Source organism: Lissotriton vulgaris, chromosome 11, assembly GCF_964263255.1.
Source record: "Lissotriton vulgaris chromosome 11, aLisVul1.2, whole genome shotgun sequence".
Lineage (NCBI taxonomy): Eukaryota > Metazoa > Chordata > Amphibia > Caudata > Salamandridae > Lissotriton > Lissotriton vulgaris.
In genome coordinates this window covers 420,514,745-420,538,436 of record NC_141699.1, presented here as the reverse complement: position 1 = coordinate 420,538,436, position 23,692 = coordinate 420,514,745, and the positions used below count along the sequence as shown (strand labels likewise).

Here is a 23,692-nt window from a genome sequence, read left to right as displayed (position 1 = left end):
TGCTTATTTCAATATCTTTATTCAGGCCAGTGGGACATTTAGATGACCATACTGCCCGACTACATGATCCATGCAGCCAAATTAAATGATGTTCAAAAACATAGGAATTTTCTGTGGGGCTTTGGTATTGGGATGTGGAAGTACGCATCTTGTAGCTCTATTGCACACATCTATTCTTGGTCTCTTAAATAGAGTAGACAAGTTGCAAGTCTAATGTAAGCATTTTTTTCAATTTAGGTTCTGTCTTTAAGTAGTCAGGATTTTGAGGTGGTGCCTTATATTTTTTTCCGTAAATGCTGGGGGCAGCTTTGATTTTAGCAAGAGTTAATAATTTTTCCTCTGCAATATGAAGTAACAAAAGCAAGAAGAGGCTTCGGATTTGCTCTTTGTTATAGTGATTTTTTGTTTAATAAACTGCTGGTTGTGCAGAGAGATGTTTAGTTTAGATGCTCCTGTAACTATAGCCTCACGAAAGAGGATGGCATCATTTGGGGATGTAAGATAGAGGTGCAGCTCATGAAGTTGGTGTGTATGAAGCATTAGTTTCATACGAGCCTGCAAAAGTGGACCTGGATCTTGAAGGAGATCTGAACCTTGTAGTTTTCCCCAGGAGTACGGTGGGACCAGACAGGTGATCTGTAAGAAGATGTTAGAGAAGCTTTTCTTTTTCGTAGTGGAAACATGGAAGTTGGTCTCAACATCATTCAGTGAAGAGACACTTGTAAGGGTTGCAAGGGAACCTGAAGAGGAGTTGAGGTAAAGGATGAAGTTGAAAAACAAGGCAAAGATCCACCTTGGCGATGGAGTGGCCAAGGGCATAATCTATACGAGTGGAAAGGCCGTCATGGGTACGGACTTGGAACTGTGACAAACATCATTTTCAACATCCACAGAGACTCTGACTAAAGCCTCTGGTGACTCTTCTTTGGGGGCCAAATGATTGACGTCAAGCAAGAATCTGGCTCCAACATTGCAGTTGGGAGCCATATCAACACAGACCGTGACCTAGGTTTACTGGGTTAAAATGGCAATATCAGCAGCTTGTTTTCCATGTCAATTGGTGGGTAGTCATCTGCAGTTATCTTTCTAGCGCAGGTGTTTATTAAAGTGTTCATGACATTCTGTAGTAGACGTTGAACCTGCTTTCAGTGGAGAGCAAGTAGGATCCGATCTTCTTGGCATTAACACGGATACCTTTGACAGCGATCTGGAATGTCGTTGAGAATGGTTTTTTAAGGTTTTCTTGTGGACACCCTTTCTCTGGATCTCTCTTTGCTAGAGTCCTGGTCAGAAGTAGGGTTTTTCTTGTCATGAGAGGATGCTCCCTCCAACCATCTCTTTTTCTTCTTTCCTCTTCCACTTTGTTATGTGTATTGGTAAAGTGCACTATCACTGCAAGGGTATCCTCATGCTGAGCAGGTGTGTGTGCCCAGCCCTGCCTATGCTATGTTGGTTAATTGAAAAGTCAGGTCTTCAGGTTCTTGCAGAATTTGAGAAGAGAGGAGGAGGCCGGTGTGGAGCGGGAGGTTGTTCCACATTTTAGGAGCCATATAAGAAAACGCTTATTCTCCTAATCTGGTTCTATGTATGAGGGAGAGAGGTAAGAGAGGATGGAGAGGATAGAGAGGAAAGTATTGGTGTTAGTGGTGGTGGTGGTGGGTGTCCTGAATTGAGCGCATGTGTGTATTGAAAGCCTGTGCAATCCCTGAGATGTGATGTAATAGGAGATTTGTGTGAGGGGTAGGCATGCAGTGGCTCACGGTAATACTCCTGGATGATACTTGCGCTCAAGCACAGCAAATGTATTCTGTGTTACAAAGGTCCGGTTAATCAGGGTGGTCAGACTTTCCAGTTAAAGCTGCTCAAGCCTGGAATAACCTCCCACCATCATTATGATCAAGGAATTGATGCATTTCCTGAAAACCTTGAAGCCCTGGCTGTTCCCCTAATAATGTCTTCCATGTTTTGAGGGTAAATAATATGGCTGGGGGCTCTGCACCTCTGTTTACTTATTAGCGGCAGGATACTAGTTTTGGTGACAGTCCTGCTGCATAAATGATATAAATAAATAGCACAGTTGGGGATGTAAGTACATAAAGCGTCAATAGAGACAGCAGATGGAAGAAAGCCTATCACACTCCCTCTTCCCTTATACCTCTCCCCTTCTCTCTCCCTCACCTATTAGTGCAAGGCGCTTTTGGAAATGAGGGATGCGAAATACTACTGTGCATTCTGCAAACATATCTGATAATGCACTGTTAGACTACACAGATGATTTAATGCACTCATATTTAAAGTATTATATGGTCTCATTGCTAATCCGCAGAAGACCGATCCTATGAAAGACTGGAAATCATAGGAAAATAGCATTCCATCAAATGAGTGGCCTATCCGATAAAAAATGGACGGCCTGTTCTTGAAAGTCCCTCAAGTAAATGAGACAAATAGATATAAGGGTTATTTTAGTGTTTTGCTCTTGGGGAGGAGTACAGTACAAAAAGACCATTTGTACGCATAGCATCCTTTTAGTACTGCTACTTCTAGCTTGATTGCATTGTAAGCTCATGATTGTGTTCAATTGCAGTTGCTGCGGACGCGTAGATCTATCGATCTGCAGCTGTACGGCCTGCTTCCTTCTGCATGTTTATTCCCCATATAGCATCTCTGAAAGGTTATAAAATTATTAAATGAGCACAAGGCAGAACGCATGGACAGAAATAAAATATTAGCACAAATGAATGGCTGCAGGTACCATGCGTGGAGATGTTGTATAGAAATGCTTGAATATATGGACTACTGGGTGAGACGGAGGTATAACTGATGATTAGTTTAATTAGTTCAGGCTCCTTGCTAGAACTCTACTATACAAAATGGCTGAAATAGCCATGTCATGAATTTAGTCTTCTACTTCTATTGGATGTTAACCTGTCCCACCCTCCAGGAGTGATAGTTCCAAAACAAACACATAAGCCAGTTTTGTTCTACAACTAGTAGATTGGACCAGAGATGTAGTGATTTCCCTTCTGGGCCCACTTACTTTGGTTCTCCTTCAATTTTGTTTATTGGATGTTTTAGGCTGCCTTTGTGTGTATAGCCACACAACACTTGTTTTTGTGACATTATTTTAGAAATACACTGTACATGTTTAGCTATTCAGGGACTCTTTATGGGATTCAGTCTGCACATTTCATACAAGGTCATCTAGAATACTTAACATTGTGTACTGTTTTCTTCTCGGTCAGCAACAGGTCCTAACGTTCTAGACATAATACGGTAGCACAGTTACAGCATTCCAACACAGTAATTCTTATCATATAAACTGTGTCTCAGAGAGGAGAATTCCAGCAGAAAACAAAGGCAGCAGCTGTGCTTAAACTGAGTTTACATCTATGATGAGGACCACCTAACTACACATACCAGGTATGGGATCTGTTGCCCGTCCCAGATGTCACCAATATATCCATGTGCCCACATAGTGAGGGAACGTCCTAAACAGATAAGCATAATTTGCTATGGTGGGGTTGTTTATTGTATAAACTCTGCTAGTAATGCTGATTACATTGCTTAGTTGTATTTGCCTACTTATCGCAGCACGTTTGCTTCACCATAGACTAGGATAGTTTCAATAAATATATTGTAAACTTTCTTTGTGGCTTTCTTTTGTTTACTAAGGGCATGCGTGAATGATAAACAAAAGGAGATGGACTATTTCCATGGATTCCTTGGGGACTATAGAGTTGTGTTCTAGGTTGACAAAATCACCTGTTACTCTGGGAAGACTAGGAGTTCAGGTGAGGCACTGTGAGCTAGCCAGGATTTGGGCTGACAGGTACCAATGTGGTAGAGAGACTTCGTTCCTACATTCTGACGTTCTGTCATTCCAAGGCACAGTTCTGCTTTACCAGCAGGAATCCTGCGACAGATATCTAGAAGGCCTGTGCATGCTCAAACTACAAAACCATGGGACATCAGAATTTGCTTGCTGTACAACAAGGTGAGATGAAGTAAAAGAACAGTAATAATTTCAAACCACTATTAAAAGAAAAATCATCGCCTCAGTGACAAAGTATGAACTTCCTTTACTTTGTAGTAAAATAGAAGAAGAAATATCCACGAACAGTAGTCTGTTTCTGGGATCTCTAAAAACACCAAGGGATGAAGATCAGTAATAATGAAGAGCACAATACTTCCATAAACTTGGCTAAATGAACTGCAGTTAAAGAACAGAACATTGAAAACTTAATACAAAGGGTCTTGAAGGTGGATTTCTTAGCCACCCTCTAAAGGCACATACTAAGTCACTATGGTGCAAGCTCAAAATAATTCAAACAGTTGCCTTCAAGGCCAAATATAGCCTCTGGATCGACTATCTAGACGCATCAAATAAAAATATTCCTGCAGTCTATATGGGATAAAATAACTGTATTTTACATTACTACGCAGATGTCATAAAACGTAATTTATGCAATTAAATGCCTGTGTGGCAAAATATATGTTGGTTTAACGGAACGCAAAATCAAAGTCCGTATCACGGAACATAAAAGCTCCATCCGAATGAAGAATGAAAAGTCTACAGTAGCCATGCATTGGCTGGAGGCGGGACATAACATATCTCAACTAAGATTTACTGTACTGGAAGCTGTGAAAATTGATACTGGAACAGACCCACAAAAACAACTCTTGAAAGCTGAATACTATTGGATAAAAAAAATTGAACACCTTACAGCCCCTGGGGTTAAATGACCGTATTGAACTATCATGTTTCTTATGAATTTCGTTAAATTATCATGTTTTACATGTTTTTCTCTTTCAGGTTTATGATTCACTGTATATTCGTATGTGGTCTCAGATTTTGCATATGTAGACACATTGTGGTACATTTTTTTTATCACAAGCTCGCACATTGATTCTTTGAATTATAGAATACATTCAACTTTATTGACACTGCGCGCATCCAGGATAAGGGTCGGCGCACAATTTTTGGTTAACAATGCTCGAAGACGAGGTCTCTTTAAGTGTGGGTTGGGAAGAACCCACACGTTTTTAACATTGCAGCAAGAGCGTTTAGCGCGTAATGGCGAACACAGTCAGGCGAACACAGCCAGCAGAATCGGAGTCATTCTGCTCGTGATTTTCCAGTAAGAATTTGTTTTTTCAGTTTCTATACTGCGTAGAGTCAAGTCCGTAATATAACAGCACTTAGAATAGTTTGGAATCATGCCCGTTTTGTCAGCGCGCTTGAGATCGAGAAACAGTTAAACTTTGCAGCACCAGATTCTTTTAGAACATAGACTCACGAGAAAGTTTTTGAGCTGAATGTCGTATCAGTTGTAATAGACATCATTTGGTTTTTAATGCAATGCACGTGACATCTAGTCAATTTTCATGAAAATTTGGAAAGCGGTAGACGGGCGAAGTAGAAGCGTTCTGTTCTGTTTTGATTTGTTTTTATTTAACTCTTGGAGAACAGCCATAGTAATGATAAATTGTGTTATTTAACAATGTGACTTGTTATTTGATGCCATATGTGATAGACCACTGTTTTTGAATGCATTAACACTTTATATTTGAATTTGATGAAATTGATGATGTTTTGTTTTTAGTTGAACACAGTAATCAAATGGGCTTCGTGTTTTTTAATTCATATTGACCCCTGAAGAAGGGTCCGTAATAAGACCCGAAATGCATTGGGTGATTTTTCACGGATAATCATGAGATGATCAATGGATGAATGATGATAATTTGACCTTTTGAAGAAGAATAAATTTAATTTTGAATTATTTCACCAAAAGACTATCGAGAAGTTTATTTTGAATTATGATTTAGGAACTGGGATTTTTCTTTAGAAAGAGTGTGCACACCCTACGGGTTGGGTATCCTCCTAACCAGACCAGCAGCAACAAATGTGAGAAAGGGCCAGGCTCTTCCAAAACTTAAGGGTGAAAAAACAGAGCAGGCACCCGGCTGCCCTGTGGTGCAAGAGAACAATAGTAAGAGAAATCCACTTTACGTAGAATGACACATGGGACGGCAGTGAGCCAGACGGAGGTCAAACCCTAACTCAAAGGACCAGATCGAACAAAGGCCTCTGAGAATCCCCATCTCTTTTTCTGAGTTTTCTTTCAAAACACTGTTGAATCCAGTAACAACTACTAATATGCAATTGCAGAAATATTTTGCCACTGCACGCAAGTCATCACTCAACCAGAGCATATTCTGGGTGTATTCTGAAAGCATATAAAATAAAAACTCAAAGGTGTGAATAAAGCAACACAAAGGAAGTGGGCACAAGAAAATTGCACAAAGCCAGACCGAGTCAAAATCCTTGAGTTGTGATCATGTCAGGTCAGGTTAGTGATCCGAGAAGATAAGGGATAAGGAATAAGGGGCACAACGTACACACGCCAGAAAGGAATGGTGAAATCGACCAGAGTCAAACTCTGGATTCCTACCATGTGCAGTCATGAAAGAAAAATTGGAGTAGTCCATAATGTCCAACTTTGTGAGGTGGAAAGTATCAGGGCTGCAACCGTGCCAATTTACAAAGGGCAATGAAGGTAATTCAGAATGTTCACAAGGACGGATGTAAGGTTAGTGTATTAGAAGGTGCACCTTGTATTTTATCTGTGATCAACACAAGACATTTTGCGAAACGATAAATCTAGCACCTCTTACTAAAAAGAAAAAAGTACATGGTACAAGCTTAAACCAAAAAACTGCATTACCAGTTGCTGGATAACTCTCTCTACAACAGTGGTAAAACTGATCTCGTCATTTTCCCGGTTGTCATACATGTACTTGGCCAGCTTCGCAATTGTTTCGGTGTCTGTTTCGGACTCAAATTGATACCCATGGCCTTCCTAGGGTAGAAAAAGAGAAGAAAAGTCAAAAAATGTTAAAAGGAAGTTTATATTCTTCATAAATATTACAAGAAGAGAAAAAGCAGATGAAAGCTGAAATGTCAGTGCCATGAAAACCAACCCTAACATATACAAGTTTTTCACATAGAAAGCCACATATCAAGTTGTCCTTAAAATAAACATACAACTGAGTCATGTTTTATCTCTTGGTTAGCCTAGTACACGTTTTCTAGAGAGCAGTCACTTACAATGCACAGATTTATCTTTAATTTGCATGCACATGCTTAGTTCAATCCAGTGCCACCAACATCATTGTCCATATGCAGGACCCTGATGTTTAATTTAATTGTGTACTGAAATACAGAGGGTTTACACGGGCTTTAGCTTAACGGAGTTGAAGCTAGGGTTAGCCTGGCCGTTATGGAATGGAGAGGTGTGTTGCTTTATTCAATACATTTTTCTATCAGGAGGCAAATGAACGGGACAGACCGTCTAATTAGTGATAGGCCTACTGAGAAATATGTAGATTCCTCGAAAAGCAGAGTCCCTTAAAGACTGCTAGAACTAGAGAGAACAGTCTGTCACATGAAACAATTCTCCATTCGATATGACCTGCACTTCTGGTAGTTCGACATATGCCATCCAGATGACACAACCATTTTAACCATTGCAAACACACCAAATCAGTAGTTTGCAATCACAAAAATGTTACTTTAAGCTATTTATAAATTTCATTTTAGGCGTCAGTGAAGTTCTACTGATTCCTAACATATAAATGGCAATGGATACCAATTTGACATTAGGATGGTTCGTGATATGCGTCTTTCTCCCATACAGAATCAGTAAGAAATGTATCAATGGTCAGGAACCATAATTCCGATCACAAACCATTTAAATGTTACCGACCAATAAACTGGAATGGGAACCCATTCTTGAAAGGTTAGGAAGGCAGGCTATGCCTCTATGCTGGTCCCCTGGAACTAACCCTAAACTGTTCATTAGGGACACCTGGACTTCCCCTTAAAATCTGGTTGACCATATCAAGGCGTGCCTTCTAAGCACGTCAATGGTGCCAACGACTCTGCCCACCCAAACAGTCCATGTGTCTAAACCAGCACACGGGTATACTTTACCACAACCCGGCCATCCTGTATTGTTTGAGCCAGGGAGGCCCTGAGGTATTCCAGGACAGTCAACAAGATTTCATTGGTCATATCCCATAAAGATGGCTATAGAGGCCCAGAAGGCACACTGCATTCATTGACCTTAAAGAACAAATATTTCAACTATCTGGACGATGGTCAGAAGGGCATTGGGGTGACTTTATTAATTGACACTCTTACCACCAACGTTAAGTGGTAGGGAGCTTCGTCAGAAAAATCATGATCAACGGAGGCCGGACTATGTCACCTGGTAGCTGGTCGACGGACCAGAGGGCCCGAGCACAGCTTGCACCAAGTTGCCATATCGGTGTCTGTAAGAGCTGCGCTCAAAGGAAATAGTGGCTCAAAGAAGTTGGGCCTGGCTAAATGATCTCAGTTAACAAGTGTGCCTTGTTTTCAACAGTAGTACAAAAGGGGGTGGTGATGGACGGAGCATCTGAATCAAACACTCACACCTAGTCAAAAGATCTGGGTTTAATCCATCACCGTTCTTTAGCCCACTCTGCCACCCCAGTTCAGACATGGCTATATGCAAATCAATCTGACCCTGTGCCTCATGGGAACAGTCCAGCCCGAACTGCCAAGCCATGTCTTCCCTGGACCGGAAACAAGCTTCCGAGGACCGGTTTCTGGCATTCCAGCCGCCTTAAGCCTGCTTGAATCCAGTGGCAAAGTGAGCAAGGGACTCACGTCTGAACATATCCTGCCACACTTATGGCGGCCAAAAGCGGTACAAAAGGGGGTGGTGATGGACGGAGCATCTGAATCAATCAAACACTCACACCCAGTCAAAAGATCTGGGTCTAATCCATCACCGTTCTTTAGCCCACTCTGCCACCCCAGTTCACACATGGCTATATGCAAATCAGTCTGACCCTGTGCCTCATGGTCAAAAGTAGGCAGCTGTGAATCAAGCAGTCTTGTAATATAGCCAACTGTGATTGGTGCCTGAAACTACAAGAATGCCATGTCTCTGTCTTATTTTGTATTTTCAATAAAATGTAATAAAAAAAACTGTGAATCAAGCACTTCTGCGGTCCTTTGCACAACTACTGAAAAAAAGACACTTTCTTCCACTGGTAAACCCAGGCTATAAGTCTTGTTCAATCTTGAGAGATGTATCCATCTCACTGGCATTTTGTATATCCAGGTAGAGCCCATCATCAGTCTACAGAGGGGAAAGCAAGTTACCTACCTCCTAGTCAGTGTAAATGAGGAATGTTTTGCATTACGTGAAAAGCAGTAGCGCGGGATTAAAATAAGGCCTCCAGTCTCTGATAGTACGGACATTGAGTCAGAAGTAAATCATAAAAGTCTGCTATGCCTTGATTATAGTCTAGCGCAACATACGTCTGGTGCAAGCAGTCAATGGCTCATGGTCAGATACTTGTGTGAAGCTATGGTCCGGGCCGTGCCAGCAGAGTCCGGATCGGCGCCAGCACAGAATGGACTTGCAAAAACAACAAGTGATGGACTGAATGTGGATCAATGTCACACACTCCCCCAGTCAAAAGATCTGGGCCCAAATCCATCGTTTTTTTGCACTCCACACCACCCTGGGTTAGACAATGGCGATATGCAAATCAGCTCTGACCCTGTTGCCCCATGGGAACAGTCCAGTCCGAACTACAAAAGCCATGTCCTTCCCAGAACGGAATCAAGCATCCGAGGACCGGACCGGTTTCGAGGTAACACCTCTCATCAGCCCGGCTAGCTTGACTCCAAGTGGTGTGGAGTGCCTGGGACCCACGTCTGGGCATCCCCAGCGCACTTAGGGCGGCAATTGCAAAAACAACAAGTGGTGGACTGAATGTGGATCAATGACAGAATGGACTGGCATGGAGCTCGGGGCTAGAGAGGAAACACGACTGGCACCAAACAGGCATGATTCCCTCTGGGTCAGCTAGCACAGAGGGAGAGTCTGCTGGTGAAGTCCATCTGGCGTCATTCAGTAGTCCCAAAGGAAGGTCAGAGGAGCCAGAAGTCTCAAAAAGCTGCAGTATGGCTTTTTTAAAGGCCGCAATTTGCTGCGGGGGGACAACATGCTGGGGAATTCGGGTAATGTCAGGACCAGATTGAATTCTGAAGACGTCTGTGGGGTATGACCTCTAGATAGGTGGTGTTGAGTCTTCTCGTCTGAATTAGAGTAGCAGGATGGGGTAAAGTCCAGATTGGCCTTCTTCCGTTTATGGTGTTGCAACTACCGAAAGCCTTCATGTAGTAATGAGACTTCAGACTGGAATAACTCCTGAACAGGCCATGAAGAGGAGCAGGATCCATTTTCAACAAGAACCCTTTCTTATGTTCGGCGACGTAGAGTTTTACCTCGGGCTCCCAGATCACCTTCAGGTACAAGGACACAGTTATCGCACAGCTTTGAATCATGACCGGAGTTCAAACACTGAAGGAACACACTGTGTGAATCCTTGACCAACTTGTGCTACCTGAATTCTTGGCACAATCGGAGTCCTGTTTGCAGGCAAGACATTTTCCCTATAACATTCTGAAAGTGGTCGGAAAACCAACAAAGTTGAGGGCAGGGATTCAGATCCACGTCAAAGGGCTCTGAAAGATAGAAAGGCACTGATATCAGCATGTAGGGTTGACGTTTCAATCCAGCTCCACTTTATCACTTCTGGGGTGGTACGAAGTAAATGAAGAGCCCCCTGGCACTATCTATCAGTGTGTTGGATAACTGGATCTGGCAGGTTTCCTCAACAGTTTGAAGGCTGGTGGTTAAAGTGAGGAATCTGCCGTTGGATTTATCAATTAGAAACAAAAAGTTAATTGTACAAGCTTCCTGAAATGGAGCAAAACAAGTTTCCCAAATGTTACTAGTTTCAATATAACTTTCTGATGCTCCTACTCTCCCACTGCTCTTTTGTCTTAGGCAGCATACAAGATGGCATGTGCTCTGAAAGAATGGCAGCGTTGTTGAATTGAAGAGATTTCTTCAACACTCTTCTATTCCTCCATCCACCACATACCCATTTAGAAGACTGGATTCTCCTCTGTGATTTTTCCTAGGGTTTCATTAACGTGAGATGCTGCAAGTCTTGCCAATCAGACTGGAACCATGGCAAACTGTTAGACACAGACAGATTAGGATGACCCACAGATTAGGATGACCAAGGTTTGGCGCATTATACCACCCCCAACCAACTACTTTCGTCCCCAACCCCAAATCTAAGACTCCCAGCAGCCCCTCTTTACACACACACGCAAGAGGACGCCAGCATCACTTTGTGATTCCTCACTCCCCTTGCCCACGGGCACACATACTGATAACACGGACATCATGCACCTCAATTTCCGGCATAACACGTACAAGCACCCCCATTCTCGAGACCACCCCGCACAGAACACCCCAAACCCGCCTCTAGTGAGACGATGCAGCGTCTCGCTCTACTAGAAAGCCAACTCAAAACTATAATCATGGGCCTTAACAAAATCTTACTGAACCTCAACACTACGAGGACCCAGTCAACGCCCTCACCAGACTCGCACTTTCTCTAGCACCAAACATCCAGTGCCTTCCAAGGCTCTTGGACCTAGTTGAAACTCATCCCCCCTTCTAAACCAGACACAGAGACCCAAAAGAACAAGAGCTGTTATGTCCACGAGCAAAGCGTTGGACCTTGCCTCATCTTAGGACTCTCCCCCCACTATCACCCCAAAATCCAAGATCCAGGTCACCACTGGTGTAAGAAAAGACCACTCCCCACCCAGAGGTTCAAGATCCCTAGTCTTCTTCACTAACATTCCCAGGGCCCCACTAATGATGAACCACAACAACGATAGGACCTTCACCAACGGAATGCCTATAAACTGCAGATCAGCCACCAAACACTAAACAGAGCTAGCAGAAACCATCCTTACCCATAACATCGACATCACGTTCATCACAGAGACATGGCTAAATGAGTTCTCCTCTCTAAACATGGACATGCTGATACCCCAGGTATTGCAATCATCAACAAATACAGAAAAAACAGCGAGGTGGGAGTGTAGCAATCATACACAAGAACAACATCTCTGTGACGGAAACCAACACCTTCAATTACAACACCTTTGAATGTCTAACCACCAACAACAAAACACTAATTTGCCACCTCATCTACCATCTGCCACCTCTGGCACCACTTCCGCATTCGGAGATCACTTGTCAGACCTGATAACTCACTGTTCACTCCAGGACACCAACAACCTTATTCTAGGGGACCTCAACCTTCACTGGAATGAGAAAAATGACCCGCTAATCCAAACCCTGAACGAGCTCCTACACAATAACAACCTCACCCAACACTGCACAGAGGAAAGCCACAACAGAGGATCAACCCAGGATGCCATTATTGCCCCACCGGACACAGTCACCATCGACCATATCCTGCCCGTTGACTGGTCTGACCACCACATCATCTTATTTAACCAAATGATCCCAGACCAGCCCCCTACACAAGATCTCCCCCACTGGGTGAGAAATTGAACTCAGTTTCCCTGGTTGACTTGGAGGAAGGGTTAAGCTCTCTTCTTCCCACCTCCACAGATGTTCTCAACACAACATAACTCACCTCTCACTACAACACATCTTTGACAGACATTCTAGACAAAAAAGCACCACTGAAGCTAAAAAGAACCAGAAACATCCCATCTAGATCCTGGTTTAACACAGACAAACTCCGATAGAAGACAACTAAGAGCCGCAGAAAGACTCTGGCGGAACAACCCGTCCACAATCCGCCGCGACCAGCTCAAATCAATATGCAGGAAGTACAAAAAAAGAAAATCAAAAACGAAAAGACTTCCTTCATCTGCAATGCTTTAGACAATGCTAAAAACAGGCCCAAGAAACTCTTCAACCTTATCAGACTACAAACTTCCAAACCCCCTTCATCCTCAATTTAGGCCTCCTAAAAACCTGTGTGAGAACTTCGCCAACTTCTTCAACGACAAAATCACCAAGTTTGAGTTCTCCCTAGATGACAACCGCAATCCCCCTTACAAGAGCGCGTCCCCAGGAACAGAAGCCACCACACACACGCTCCCCCCAAAACACTGGAAATCCTTCAATCCCATCTCTGATATAGAGATACTCAAAATGATCTCCACCTCCAAACCCTCATCACATGCCTTGGATTCTATACCGGTCCAGCTGGCCCAAAAACTCAAACTCTCCCTAGCCTCGCTCTTGACCAAGATCATTAACAGTTCCCTAAGCACCGGAGTCAACAGGACTGCCTCAAAGTTGACCAAGTTATGCCATTACTGACAAAAACGGGCTTGGACACTAGTGATCTGAATAACTTCAGGCCCGTCACAAATCTTCCTCTCCTAACTAAAATCCTGGAACGGTGTGTTTTCCTCTAATTGACACCTAGACTGCGCTAACCTTCTAGACCCCCATCAATCAGGCTTCAGAAAAGGCTGTAGCACGGAGACAGCGATCCTCAATGTCACTGACGATTTACACATGTCTCTCGATACGAACCAAAGCTCCTTACTCATACTCCTGGACTTATCGGCTGCCTTCGACACGGTTGACCAAAACTTACTCATCAAGGTACTGCAAGAAAGGGTAGTTGCAGAAGAGATGGTTTTAAACTGGTTCTCCTCTTTTATCCAGAACCGCACCCAAAAAATACAAATCTGAAACTTCTTGTCTGACCTACAACCCATCAACAGGGGTGTCCTCCAAGGATCTGTTCTCTCCCCACAACTGTTCAACATCTACATGGAACCCTCAACACCTCCAAACTCAAAAACAAAAACATCCCCTTCCACCTATATGCAGACGAGACCCAGATCTACCTTGAAACCTCCTCCATTGACGACATTCACAGACTCAATGACACTCTAAGAGAAGTCCAACACTGGCAATCACAAAATCACCTGAAACTCAACAAGGACAAAAAGGAAATCCTCCTCATCGCCAACAAAGAGGAGAACCCCCAAATCGCTGAATGGATAAAAGCGATTGATGCTCTCAACGGCAATCTCACCCTGACGAACTCTGTAAAATTGCAGGGAATCACCTTGGACCCAAAACTAGACATGCACAAACACATCAAGAACACTGCAAAGAGCCCCTTCCTCAACCTGAAGTTACTCAAGAAAATAAAACCCTTTATCCCGCCCAAGGACCTCAAACAAGCTACTCAATCCCTGGTGCTGTCGAGACTAGACTACGGGAATGCTTCCCCCACAGGTTCAGCAAAATCCCACTTTGCTCCCCTCAAAACAACTCTCAATGCAGCAGCCAGAATGGTCCTTGTAGTAAAGAAATATGACAACATCTCACCCACACTCAGAGAGCTAAAATGGCTCCCAGTTGAAATGCATGCCAACTTCAGAATGGCCTGCCTCATGCACAAAGCCTTGCACACAGGGAAACCCGCTTACCTGGCCTCCAAATTCAAGAAGGCCAGACAGACAAGAAGCCTCAGGAGCAACAGCACTCTACTCCTCATACCTTTGAAAACAAAAAACAGCTTCCCGTTCCTCCTCTGGAAACGCGTCCAAAATCTGGAACTCCATCCCAGTCCATATTAGGACTACCTCCTCCTTCATACAATTCAAAAGACAGGTCAAAGACCTCTTCCTCAAACGTTCTCTCCCGAAGGGATAGCTGTTGCCGAAGCACTCAAGCCTGCATGCTGCACCACACAGACATTTTGTCATTAAGACTCCTACGTCATCCCCTTCAGGACTCGTCCCTCTACCCCCCCCTCCCTAAAGGAGGCACGGCTTGAGTTTATATGCATACTCGTGCGACATTCCATGACTTATTTGCCCTCAATGTTGTTTAGCGCGCTCATTATTGCTTCATTCTGTGTCTTCCGTGCTTTCAATGCTGCTCAGTGCACCAAGACTTCCGATACACCAGGAATCAATTTTTTTATTTATTTTATTTATGCATTTTATTATACAGGTACAGTACAATACATAGCAATTTTCCATCAGGAGTTCGCCATATATCATACTTTCACATTCCCACAGTGAACCCTTTCCGAGTGATTCTTTGGTTACAGAGCAGCCTAATAAGTCTTGCTGTTACACAGCTGTTGAGCCAACAACCCAATTTGGGCAGGCAGCGACATCACTATTTTCGCCGTCTTGACCCTTTGTCATTTCCTCATTACTCTGTTCTACCAACTCCTCATGTGCCCTCGCATCCCCGCCCGCCTCCCCAGTCCCCTCTCCTTTAAATGTCCTATACAATCCCCAAAAATGTTTTGGCCTGCTGCGCGGAGGGAGTAGTTCGCTATAATTCTCCGTCTGTGTACAACAGTATAGCATGTCATGCAACCATCTTTGCACTGTTGCCACTGGGTCCTTTATCCAGCATAGTGCCACTACCCTTTTTGCTGTTATGAGTCCCATATCTATTAACCTGCGTACAGCTTTTGGCAAGAGTTTGGAAAATCCCAATAATGCCAGCGCCGGATCCGGAGTTAACTCCATTTCCACTATTCTCCCCAGTTCCCTGAAGACCTCTTCCCAATATTTCAGTATCCCGGGGCAGTACCAGGCTAGATGTATGTAATCCGCTGTCTGTGCTCGGCACCTCTCACAGGTCGCCTCTTCTCTGAGTCCATATCTACATAACCGTTCTGGTGTGAAGTATACATTGTTGAGAAATTTATAATGAATAAGCCTGTGCTTCCCTTGTAGTGAGATTCTCTGCGTGTTCGAGCAGCAGTACTGCCACATCGTATCATCGATTGTGGGTTGCAAGTCCCTCTGCCAGGCCAGTCTGGCTGCTGTGCATTCATGCATTCTATGCGACATTGCTAGCCTATAAATTCTGGTAACTAACTTACGAGAGGAGCTAGTTTTTATGACATACGTTAGTTCTGGGACTTCCGAGGACTCCTGCATGTCCTCTCCAAACTGCTCTATCATAGCACGACACACGCTGTAAAACTGGAATCTCTGTAATTGCGTGGTAACTTCCGCCCCCTCCTCTACCTGTTCCCATGTTTTGGCAACCCCTCCGTGTTAGAGGTCTCCCGCAGCCCTTATATTCAACGTTTGCAAAGCTCTAACGACTCCTCTGTCCCTACATGGAGCCAGCCAACGAGCCCATTCTATGGTTATGGACGGAGTGTATAGTAATGCTCCCGCCTGTTGTTGTAACAGGTAGTGTCAAGCATGTCTGGTAGCATTCAATGAGTCTAAATAGCCGGTTCTACGGTCTGGATCTTCGAATATTGTCGCCGGAGGCGAGTGTGGAGCGGCAAACAATGTTTCCATATGTAGGTACGGTATTTCCGTCTAGCCATGTATCCAAGCATGTAGATGTGAGCACTGTGCCACCCTGTAATATAGTTCAAAATCCAGTGCTGCGAGGCCTCCCATACTGTATGGCATTGTCAGAACCCGCCACTTGACCCTCACCTGTTTACCCGCCCACGCTAGATTTAGCATCAGCTGTGTAAGTCTTTGAAAGAAGGATCGGGAGAGCACTATTGGTATATTAGCGAATAGGAACAGCATCCTAGGTAAAACCACCATTTTCATAATTGATGTCCTCCCCATCAGGGACAGGGGGAGCCTGCATCAAACCTCCACATCATCCTACAGTTTATCTATAGCCCTGCCATAGTTCTCTCGCAAAATCGTCTCTGGGTCTGTATGTAGGTTAATCCCTAAGTGTCGGACGGAGTCCGTGGTCCATTGTAGCGGGTATTCCATCTCAAATTCTTCTGTGATTGGGGTCAGTGGGAAAACCAGCGACTTGGCCCAATTAACTTTAAGGCCCGACAATGCCCCAAAATGCACCACCTCTCGAAGTACCGCTGTCAGATTTTGTTCAGGTTGCCTCACGTACAGCAGCGTATCGTCTGCGTATGTGGATATAACTATAGTATATGTCGGAAAGCTGATGCCTTTGTGGCTATGATATTCCCTCAGAGCACACGCCAGGGGCTCCGCAACCAGGGCGTATAGTAGTGGCGATAGTGGGCAGCCCTGTCTCGTGCCTCCAAGATCCTCGAGAAACACATTAACATCATTTTAACTCAGTTTCTCGAGTGCAACCATCTGCTTGATGTTTCCCAGACAGGATTCCGCCCCAAACATGAGACGGAGACTGCTTTGTTGGCCGTGACAGAGGAAGCGAGGCTGATCTTGGATCAGGGAGGATCAGTGGCAGTGATCCTCCTTGATCTGAGCGCCGCCATTGACACGGTAAACCATAAAATCCTCCTAGCCCGTCTCTCCGACCTAGGAATATCAGGAGAAGCCTTGGCCTGGTTCAAGTCCTTTTTAAGTGACCGAACCTTCCAGGTCTTTGAAAACACATCTGTCTCCTCAAGCAAACCTCTTTGCTGTGGGGTACCGCAGGGCTCTTCATTGAGCCCTACGCTGTTCAATGCATACATGAGACCGCTGGCTGGGATTGTTCGTCCGCATGGTATTAACATCATTACCTATGCGGATGACACTCAGATAGCGGTCTCCCTTATGCAAAAGAACGGCCTCCAACCACAGTCCAATTTAACAACATGCTTGGAACAGGTCAAGAGTTGGATGACAAAGTCATGTTTGAAGCTCAATGATGATAAAACGGAGCCGATGCTCCTTGGCCCATCGGCTCCCTCCACCTTGGAGCTTTAATGGCCCATGAGCATGGGCGCTCCTCCCACCCCCAGAGACAACATAAAAAGTCTTGGGGTGTGGCTGGATAAATCGTTGACTTTCAACACACAGGCAACCAAAGTATCAGCGACCTGCTTTGGCCTCATTAGGATGATGAAACAAATTCTCCCACTTCTTCCCTTTGAGGCCAGGCAGATAGTGATACAAGGCTTAATTCAATCTCTCCTTGACTTCAGCAATGCCCTATACCTCGGCGCGCCGGAGTACAGTCTGCAAAACCTCCAGCAAACTCAGAACTGTGCAGCCCGCACATTGCTTGGAATTCCACGCAGAATCTCAATAAAACCCGGACTGAGAGCTTTGCATTGGCTCCCCATTAGGGAGAGAGTCAAGTTTAAATCAATGTGCATCGCTCATCAAGCTTATTGGAAATCCGGCCCTGAAATCAGTCATTCCTTGATCTCTCCCTACCAACCTAATAAACATCTGTGCTCATCACATGCCTTCCTGGTGGAGGTTCCCAGGATTCGGAGAGCTAGAGCAGGAGGCCGATCCTTTACCTATAATGCCCCTAAATTGTGGAACACACTCCCCCTTTATCTAAGAACCAACTCCAACCTGTTGAGCTTCCGTAAACAGCTTAAGACTTTTCTCTTTAACTAAGTAGACTAACCGTTGGACCGATTCTCTGGAAGGCATTGCTCTAGTCCCAGCGCCTGGACGCCTCAGGGCAACTGTAGCGCTTAACAAAACTCTTTTTCATTTCATTTCTAGAGATGGGGAAGCTATCTGTGACTAAGTTACCTATACGTACCCTAGCAGTCGGCCTGTGGTACAATGTGCCGATAAGTTGTAAAAAAAAAAACTGACCCCAACCCCATCCTCGTCAGCATGAACGTCCATTCCACTGAGTCAAAAGCCTTTTCCATATCTAGAAAGACCGCCACAGCTTTTACATCTTGCCTCATATGCTGCATGGTGCCAAACACCGTGCAAATGTTGTAGGTGAGGTTCCGGTTTCATATAAATCCTGCCTGTTCTGGAGCAACCAATATCGGAGAGAGGACGGCCAAGCGATTGGCCAGGATCTTTGCGAAAAATGTTATATCCACATTCAAAAGCGACAATGGGCGATATGAACTACACTTTCCGGCGGTTTCCCCGGCTAAGGGATCGCCACAAGGATCGCCCCCCTCATGGATCTCGGAAAGGTGCCCTCTACACTCAGATCATCGAAAAGCGTGGCCAGGTGAGGCATGAGTATATCTATGTAGGCCTTATAAAAATTAGCAGTGAGACCATCCACCCCCGGCGCACTGTTGGACTTCATGCTTGCCAGAGCTTCTAAAATCTCGTCTCTTTCAATTAGGAGCATTAAAAACTCTGTGCTCGTCCAAAATGGAGGGCAATGCTATATGTTGTAAGTATTCCTGCACCTCGTCTTCCATATTATCTGATTTTAATGCACAATTCTCAGAATAATATTGTCGAAATCTATCCGCTTTATCAACTTCTTCCGTAAGCAAGTCTCCCTCTGCAGATCTCACCTGCGTAATAAATGTCTACCTCGTTTTGCTTTCAGGATCTGCACTAAAATAGAGCCCGGCCGTTCCCCCCCGTCCCCGTAGGAGCGGCCTGTAGCGTATTTACTGAGGTGTTTTATCTCAATGTCCGCAGCCTCATGGTATTTCTTCCATGAGGACCTTTATTTCTTCCTCCCTCCCTTTGTCCCCCTCCATTCCTCGTTGGTCTTCCAGTTGTTTCAGCTTCCGCTCTAGGTTCGCCAGTCTCCGTATGTCCTTTAAGACCCCGGAATGTTTGGCCAATGCAATGCCGCGTATGTAAACCTTGAATGGCTCCCAAATCGTTTGGAAACTATCTACCGATCCAACGTTAACCTCAAAATATGTTTCTATGGCTTCCGCTACTTCCCCCTTAAAAACCGGATCCAGCAGGGAGTACGGCGGAAAGCGCCAGGTAAATGGGGGTATTGTTTTCTTGGGAGTAGTCAATGCGAGCAGTACCGGTGAGTGATCCGAGAGTGTGCGTAGAAGCACCTTACAGGTCTTTATACTCTCTAATAACCTAGTGGAAGCCAACCAATAATCTATACGTGTGTGTGTGTACATTGTGGTATGCTGAGTAAGTCTATACATGTCATCACTCTTTCTAACTCCCTCGCAGCAGCTGATGGTTTCCGGTGTGGGCCCGCCGATCTATCTAAACGTGGGTCCCTAACCATATTGAAGTCCCCTCCCCACAGAATCAATGCACCCTGTAGCCTCTGTACCGTGGAGGCTAACTGCGAGAAAAACTCAGGGCAATCATAGATGGGACCATATGTATTAACTATCACCAAATCCAGCACTCTGCCTCTACATCTCGAAATGACACATTGTCCATTAGGGTCCGATTCCAACAAATCTAATGTGTAAGCGGATTTGGGATTCACCCATGTCATCACCCTTCTGGCATGTGTCGTAAACCCTGCAGAGTTAATTTACATCTCAACATTGCACTCGCTTGCGGAAGGTGCACCTCTTGTAACAATGCCACATCAACACTATGCCTATGTAGGAAACTGAGCACTTTCCGATCCTTATGATGGTCGTTAAGTCCCCTAATATTCCAACTTAAGGCACTCCGACTGTCTACCGGTTTCAACTCTACTCCCCCGTCAACCCCTGCCATGTATTTGAAGTGTTTCTGTGCGATTTGCTGCCGCTATTGGCCGTGATGAGTCGCCTGTCGCCCATGTTTCCGCGATCCTCTGTAACCTTTCTGTAACCACTCGGGTACTGTGCACCTGTGCAGAACTTGCTGCAAACCTTATGAGAACCATCCCATTCCACAAGAACCCCCTCCCCCCTGCACCCCCCAAACTCAGGAATTCTACCCCTTGCCCTCCCATTTCCCTCCCACAGCTGACCACCCCCAACTTGGCCGCGCTATTACTCTAAAAGTCCCCCCTATCCCCCTCCTCCCGTTCCCCCCGTAAATCGCAACCGGTGTGCAAGGCACTCTGAGGCGAAGGTAGCTCTGCGACTAAGGTGTAGTACCCAACTGCAGGAAACCATGCCACTCCCAGCCACGCTTGCGTCAGACACCTCAATTTGCAGTAATCACCGTTGCCCACCTCCCATCAATATAGCACTTTAACATCTTTCCCAAACAGCAGTCATTGAACCGCATTTCTAACTGTGAAAAATCTTGTTACCCCTTTCTATCGTCTAGGGCTTAGCATCTCCCCCCCCCCAGTGCATAGAGTCTCTAGTACATCAAAAACTACGATGCCGGGGGGCATGGCTAGCAGCCAACGATGGTGGCCGCAGCTTAGAGAGGCTCCCGTGACGAGGCGGCTTCCCACTGAAATCCGATATATTTATCCTGATTTTCAAGGTGTTTGAAGGGGTGGACCGGACCCAGAGTCCTTGCAGCACCCGGCGGAACAGTTTTGAGGCAGCGACGGCCTTGGCGCAGCTCGAAATCGCCTGGCAGAGATCGGAGTGAGGTGGGGTCTACCGTTCTCCTGGAGGCAGCGGAGTTGCGTACAGTCTGGAGCCGGCCGGAAATAGACTGTTGGCGGCGGTGATTGGCCGGAAGTGCCGGTTTCTGGGACGCACTGCCTGAACAGCCTGGAAACATCCTCCGGCGGCCCGGTGACACAAGTGAGGCCCCGCGGCAGCCAGCGGCGGCAGACATTACCGTGGGGTCACGCCCAGAGGCACCGCGGACAACGCCGAAGTTCGAGAAACCGGACCCGCCATTTTGTGCAGCAGCCACCCCCGGCCGGAGCAACCTCCTGGGAGAAAGCATAAGGACCCGCGGTCTTTGCAGCATCGTGAACACTGCTCCCATGCGCTGAAAAGTCAATTGCGCTGCCGCCTCGCAGACGGAGGTAGGAGAACGAGGGGACAGCCCTCCTTGGCCTGACCACTGACCCTCAACACCGGACTGCAACGACCATAAGAACAAGACCATGTCCAACAGAGGCCCCAAACACAGCACTACACAGGCCAAACTAGACAAATCCGCTTACGAGAGGCAAACTCCTCCTCAAGAACAGCGCAAGAATGCGGGTAAACGACGGAGACCGAGGGGGCGAAAAAGGCCACACTTGAGGACGTCTTGGCGGCCCTGGCTCAGGTGCAAGCGACGGTGGGATCTACGGCCACTGAGGTCACCCTGATACGGGCGGACTTCCAGAAAATGAATGAAAGGGTCAAACAGGTGGAGGTTGTCACCAAATCCTTGGTCGAAGATGTGTCCGAACTACAAACGGCGATGGAACGGCTACAAACTGACAACAAACTGCTCAGAGAAAAGTTGGATGATCAAGAAGGACGCTCCCGGCGCAACAACGTTCGAATTTTAGGAGTGCCGGAATCTGAAGATACGGGTGCAATAAACCTCTATGTGGAAGAAATAATCAAAACCAGACTTCAGCCCAAGGGCCTCTCGAACTTTTTTTTCGGTGGAGCGGGCCCACAGAGTGCCGGGGGGCAAGCCTAAGACAGGAGGTCCGCCTAGGCCAATATTGGCGAGGCTTTTCAACTTCAGGGACCGCGACGCCATCTTACAGGCCGCAAGAGTAGCACCAGCCATCCAAATTCAGAATTCGAGAATAGCCTTCTTCCCAGACTACATAGCGGAGGTCTCCAGGAAAAGAAGGACATTTCTGGAGGTGAAAAAAACTTTGAGGGAAAAGGAACTGCCATACTCAATGCTTTTCCCGGCCCGGCTGCGAGTGGTAGCGGACAAAAAAGTATGGTTTTTCGACTCCCCGGACGCTGCCCGGGACTGGCTTGAGGGATGGCACACGGTGGACCGGCAGCGGAGGCGACACAGATCTATTCACGACCGCAGAGGTGACAGCAGGACTGGCTCACAGACGTCTGGTCGAGAAGGGGTGGAGGGCTCTCCATCCCGTGGTTTTACAGGGGCCGGCGGTGAGGAATGAACCCCCTACTCCGGCTTTTAAGGTCAAGGCAATCGCTGACCGTTTACACACTGTTTAGCAGCTGCATATGGACACTGTCATGGACACCCCGGAAGCACGCAGGGATGCCGCCTGCTCGGGGAGACGCTCTCCCCCCTACACGCAAGTACTCTGGTTGTGGGATGGGTCAAGCACTCTGCTCAGTTGGGGGGGCGGGCAGTTGAAAGTCTGTTAGGCAGGGTAGCAGGGAGGGGGGATGGGGGAAGGGTTGTAATGTTACAGTTAGGAATATATGTACACGGTCAAAGTCAAAGCCTAGGCTTCCACATGAGTCAATACAAGGTGGGTGGAACGGACAATGGTCATATGCCTCCGTGAGGTCCCTCAGCATTTTACTATGCAACTGCGTAGCCAACACGCATGACACACTTATTAGCCAACATACCATGGATCCCATAATACCAAATGGCTAACGTCCCAATTCCTGAAAGGGGTGACAGACGCTGAGGCACAGTGCCCCTCCTTACGTCTAATGACTTGGAACGTGAGAGGACTTGGGAACAAGGTTAAACGGGGGCTGGTGCTAACTGCAATCAAGAGACAGAAACCCACCATAGCGCTATAGCAGGAAACTCATCTGACAGGGGGAGCTACCAGGGCCTTGGATAGACGAGGCTATAAGATGATAGTCCACTCTGAGTTCACGTCCGGCTCCAGAGGGACAGGTATCCTGATACAGAAAAACGCACGATTCATCCCTCTACAGACCAAGACTGACGACCAAGGCTGCTTTGCGGCCCTGCAGGGGCAATGGGAGGGGAAGCTTTTCAATCTGGTTTCAGTGTACATCCCACCGGCATTGCACTCGGTACACCTCCCAAAACTGGGTGACTTTATTCTGACTCTCCCCGAGGGCGAGGTCATCCTTTGGGGGGGGGGGGGGGGGGGGGGGGGGACTTCAATGCAATTCTGGATACACAACTCGACAGATTTCCCACACCGGTCCCCACGGGAGGGGTCCCCCACCTCCAGCGGTTCTTAACAGCCATGGGACTGACTGATATTTGGAGACACCTCCACCCCGGTGCGAAACAATACACCTTTCATTCCGCAGTACATGGCAGTCTATC

General features: G+C 46.1%; 1 protein-coding gene across 2 annotated transcripts in view; it reads right to left on the bottom strand.

Moving 5' to 3' along the window:
• Positions 1–23,692, bottom strand: part of GFPT1 (glutamine--fructose-6-phosphate transaminase 1) — a 263,939-nt gene that overhangs the window by 123,596 nt on the left and 116,651 nt on the right. For both annotated transcript variants that reach the window (XM_086943489.1, XM_086943490.1), the window contains exon 6: positions 6,726–6,860. In XM_086943489.1, coding sequence (XP_086799615.1) covers positions 6,726–6,860 — 135 coding nt within the window. The remainder of the gene's footprint in view (positions 1–6,725; positions 6,861–23,692) is intronic.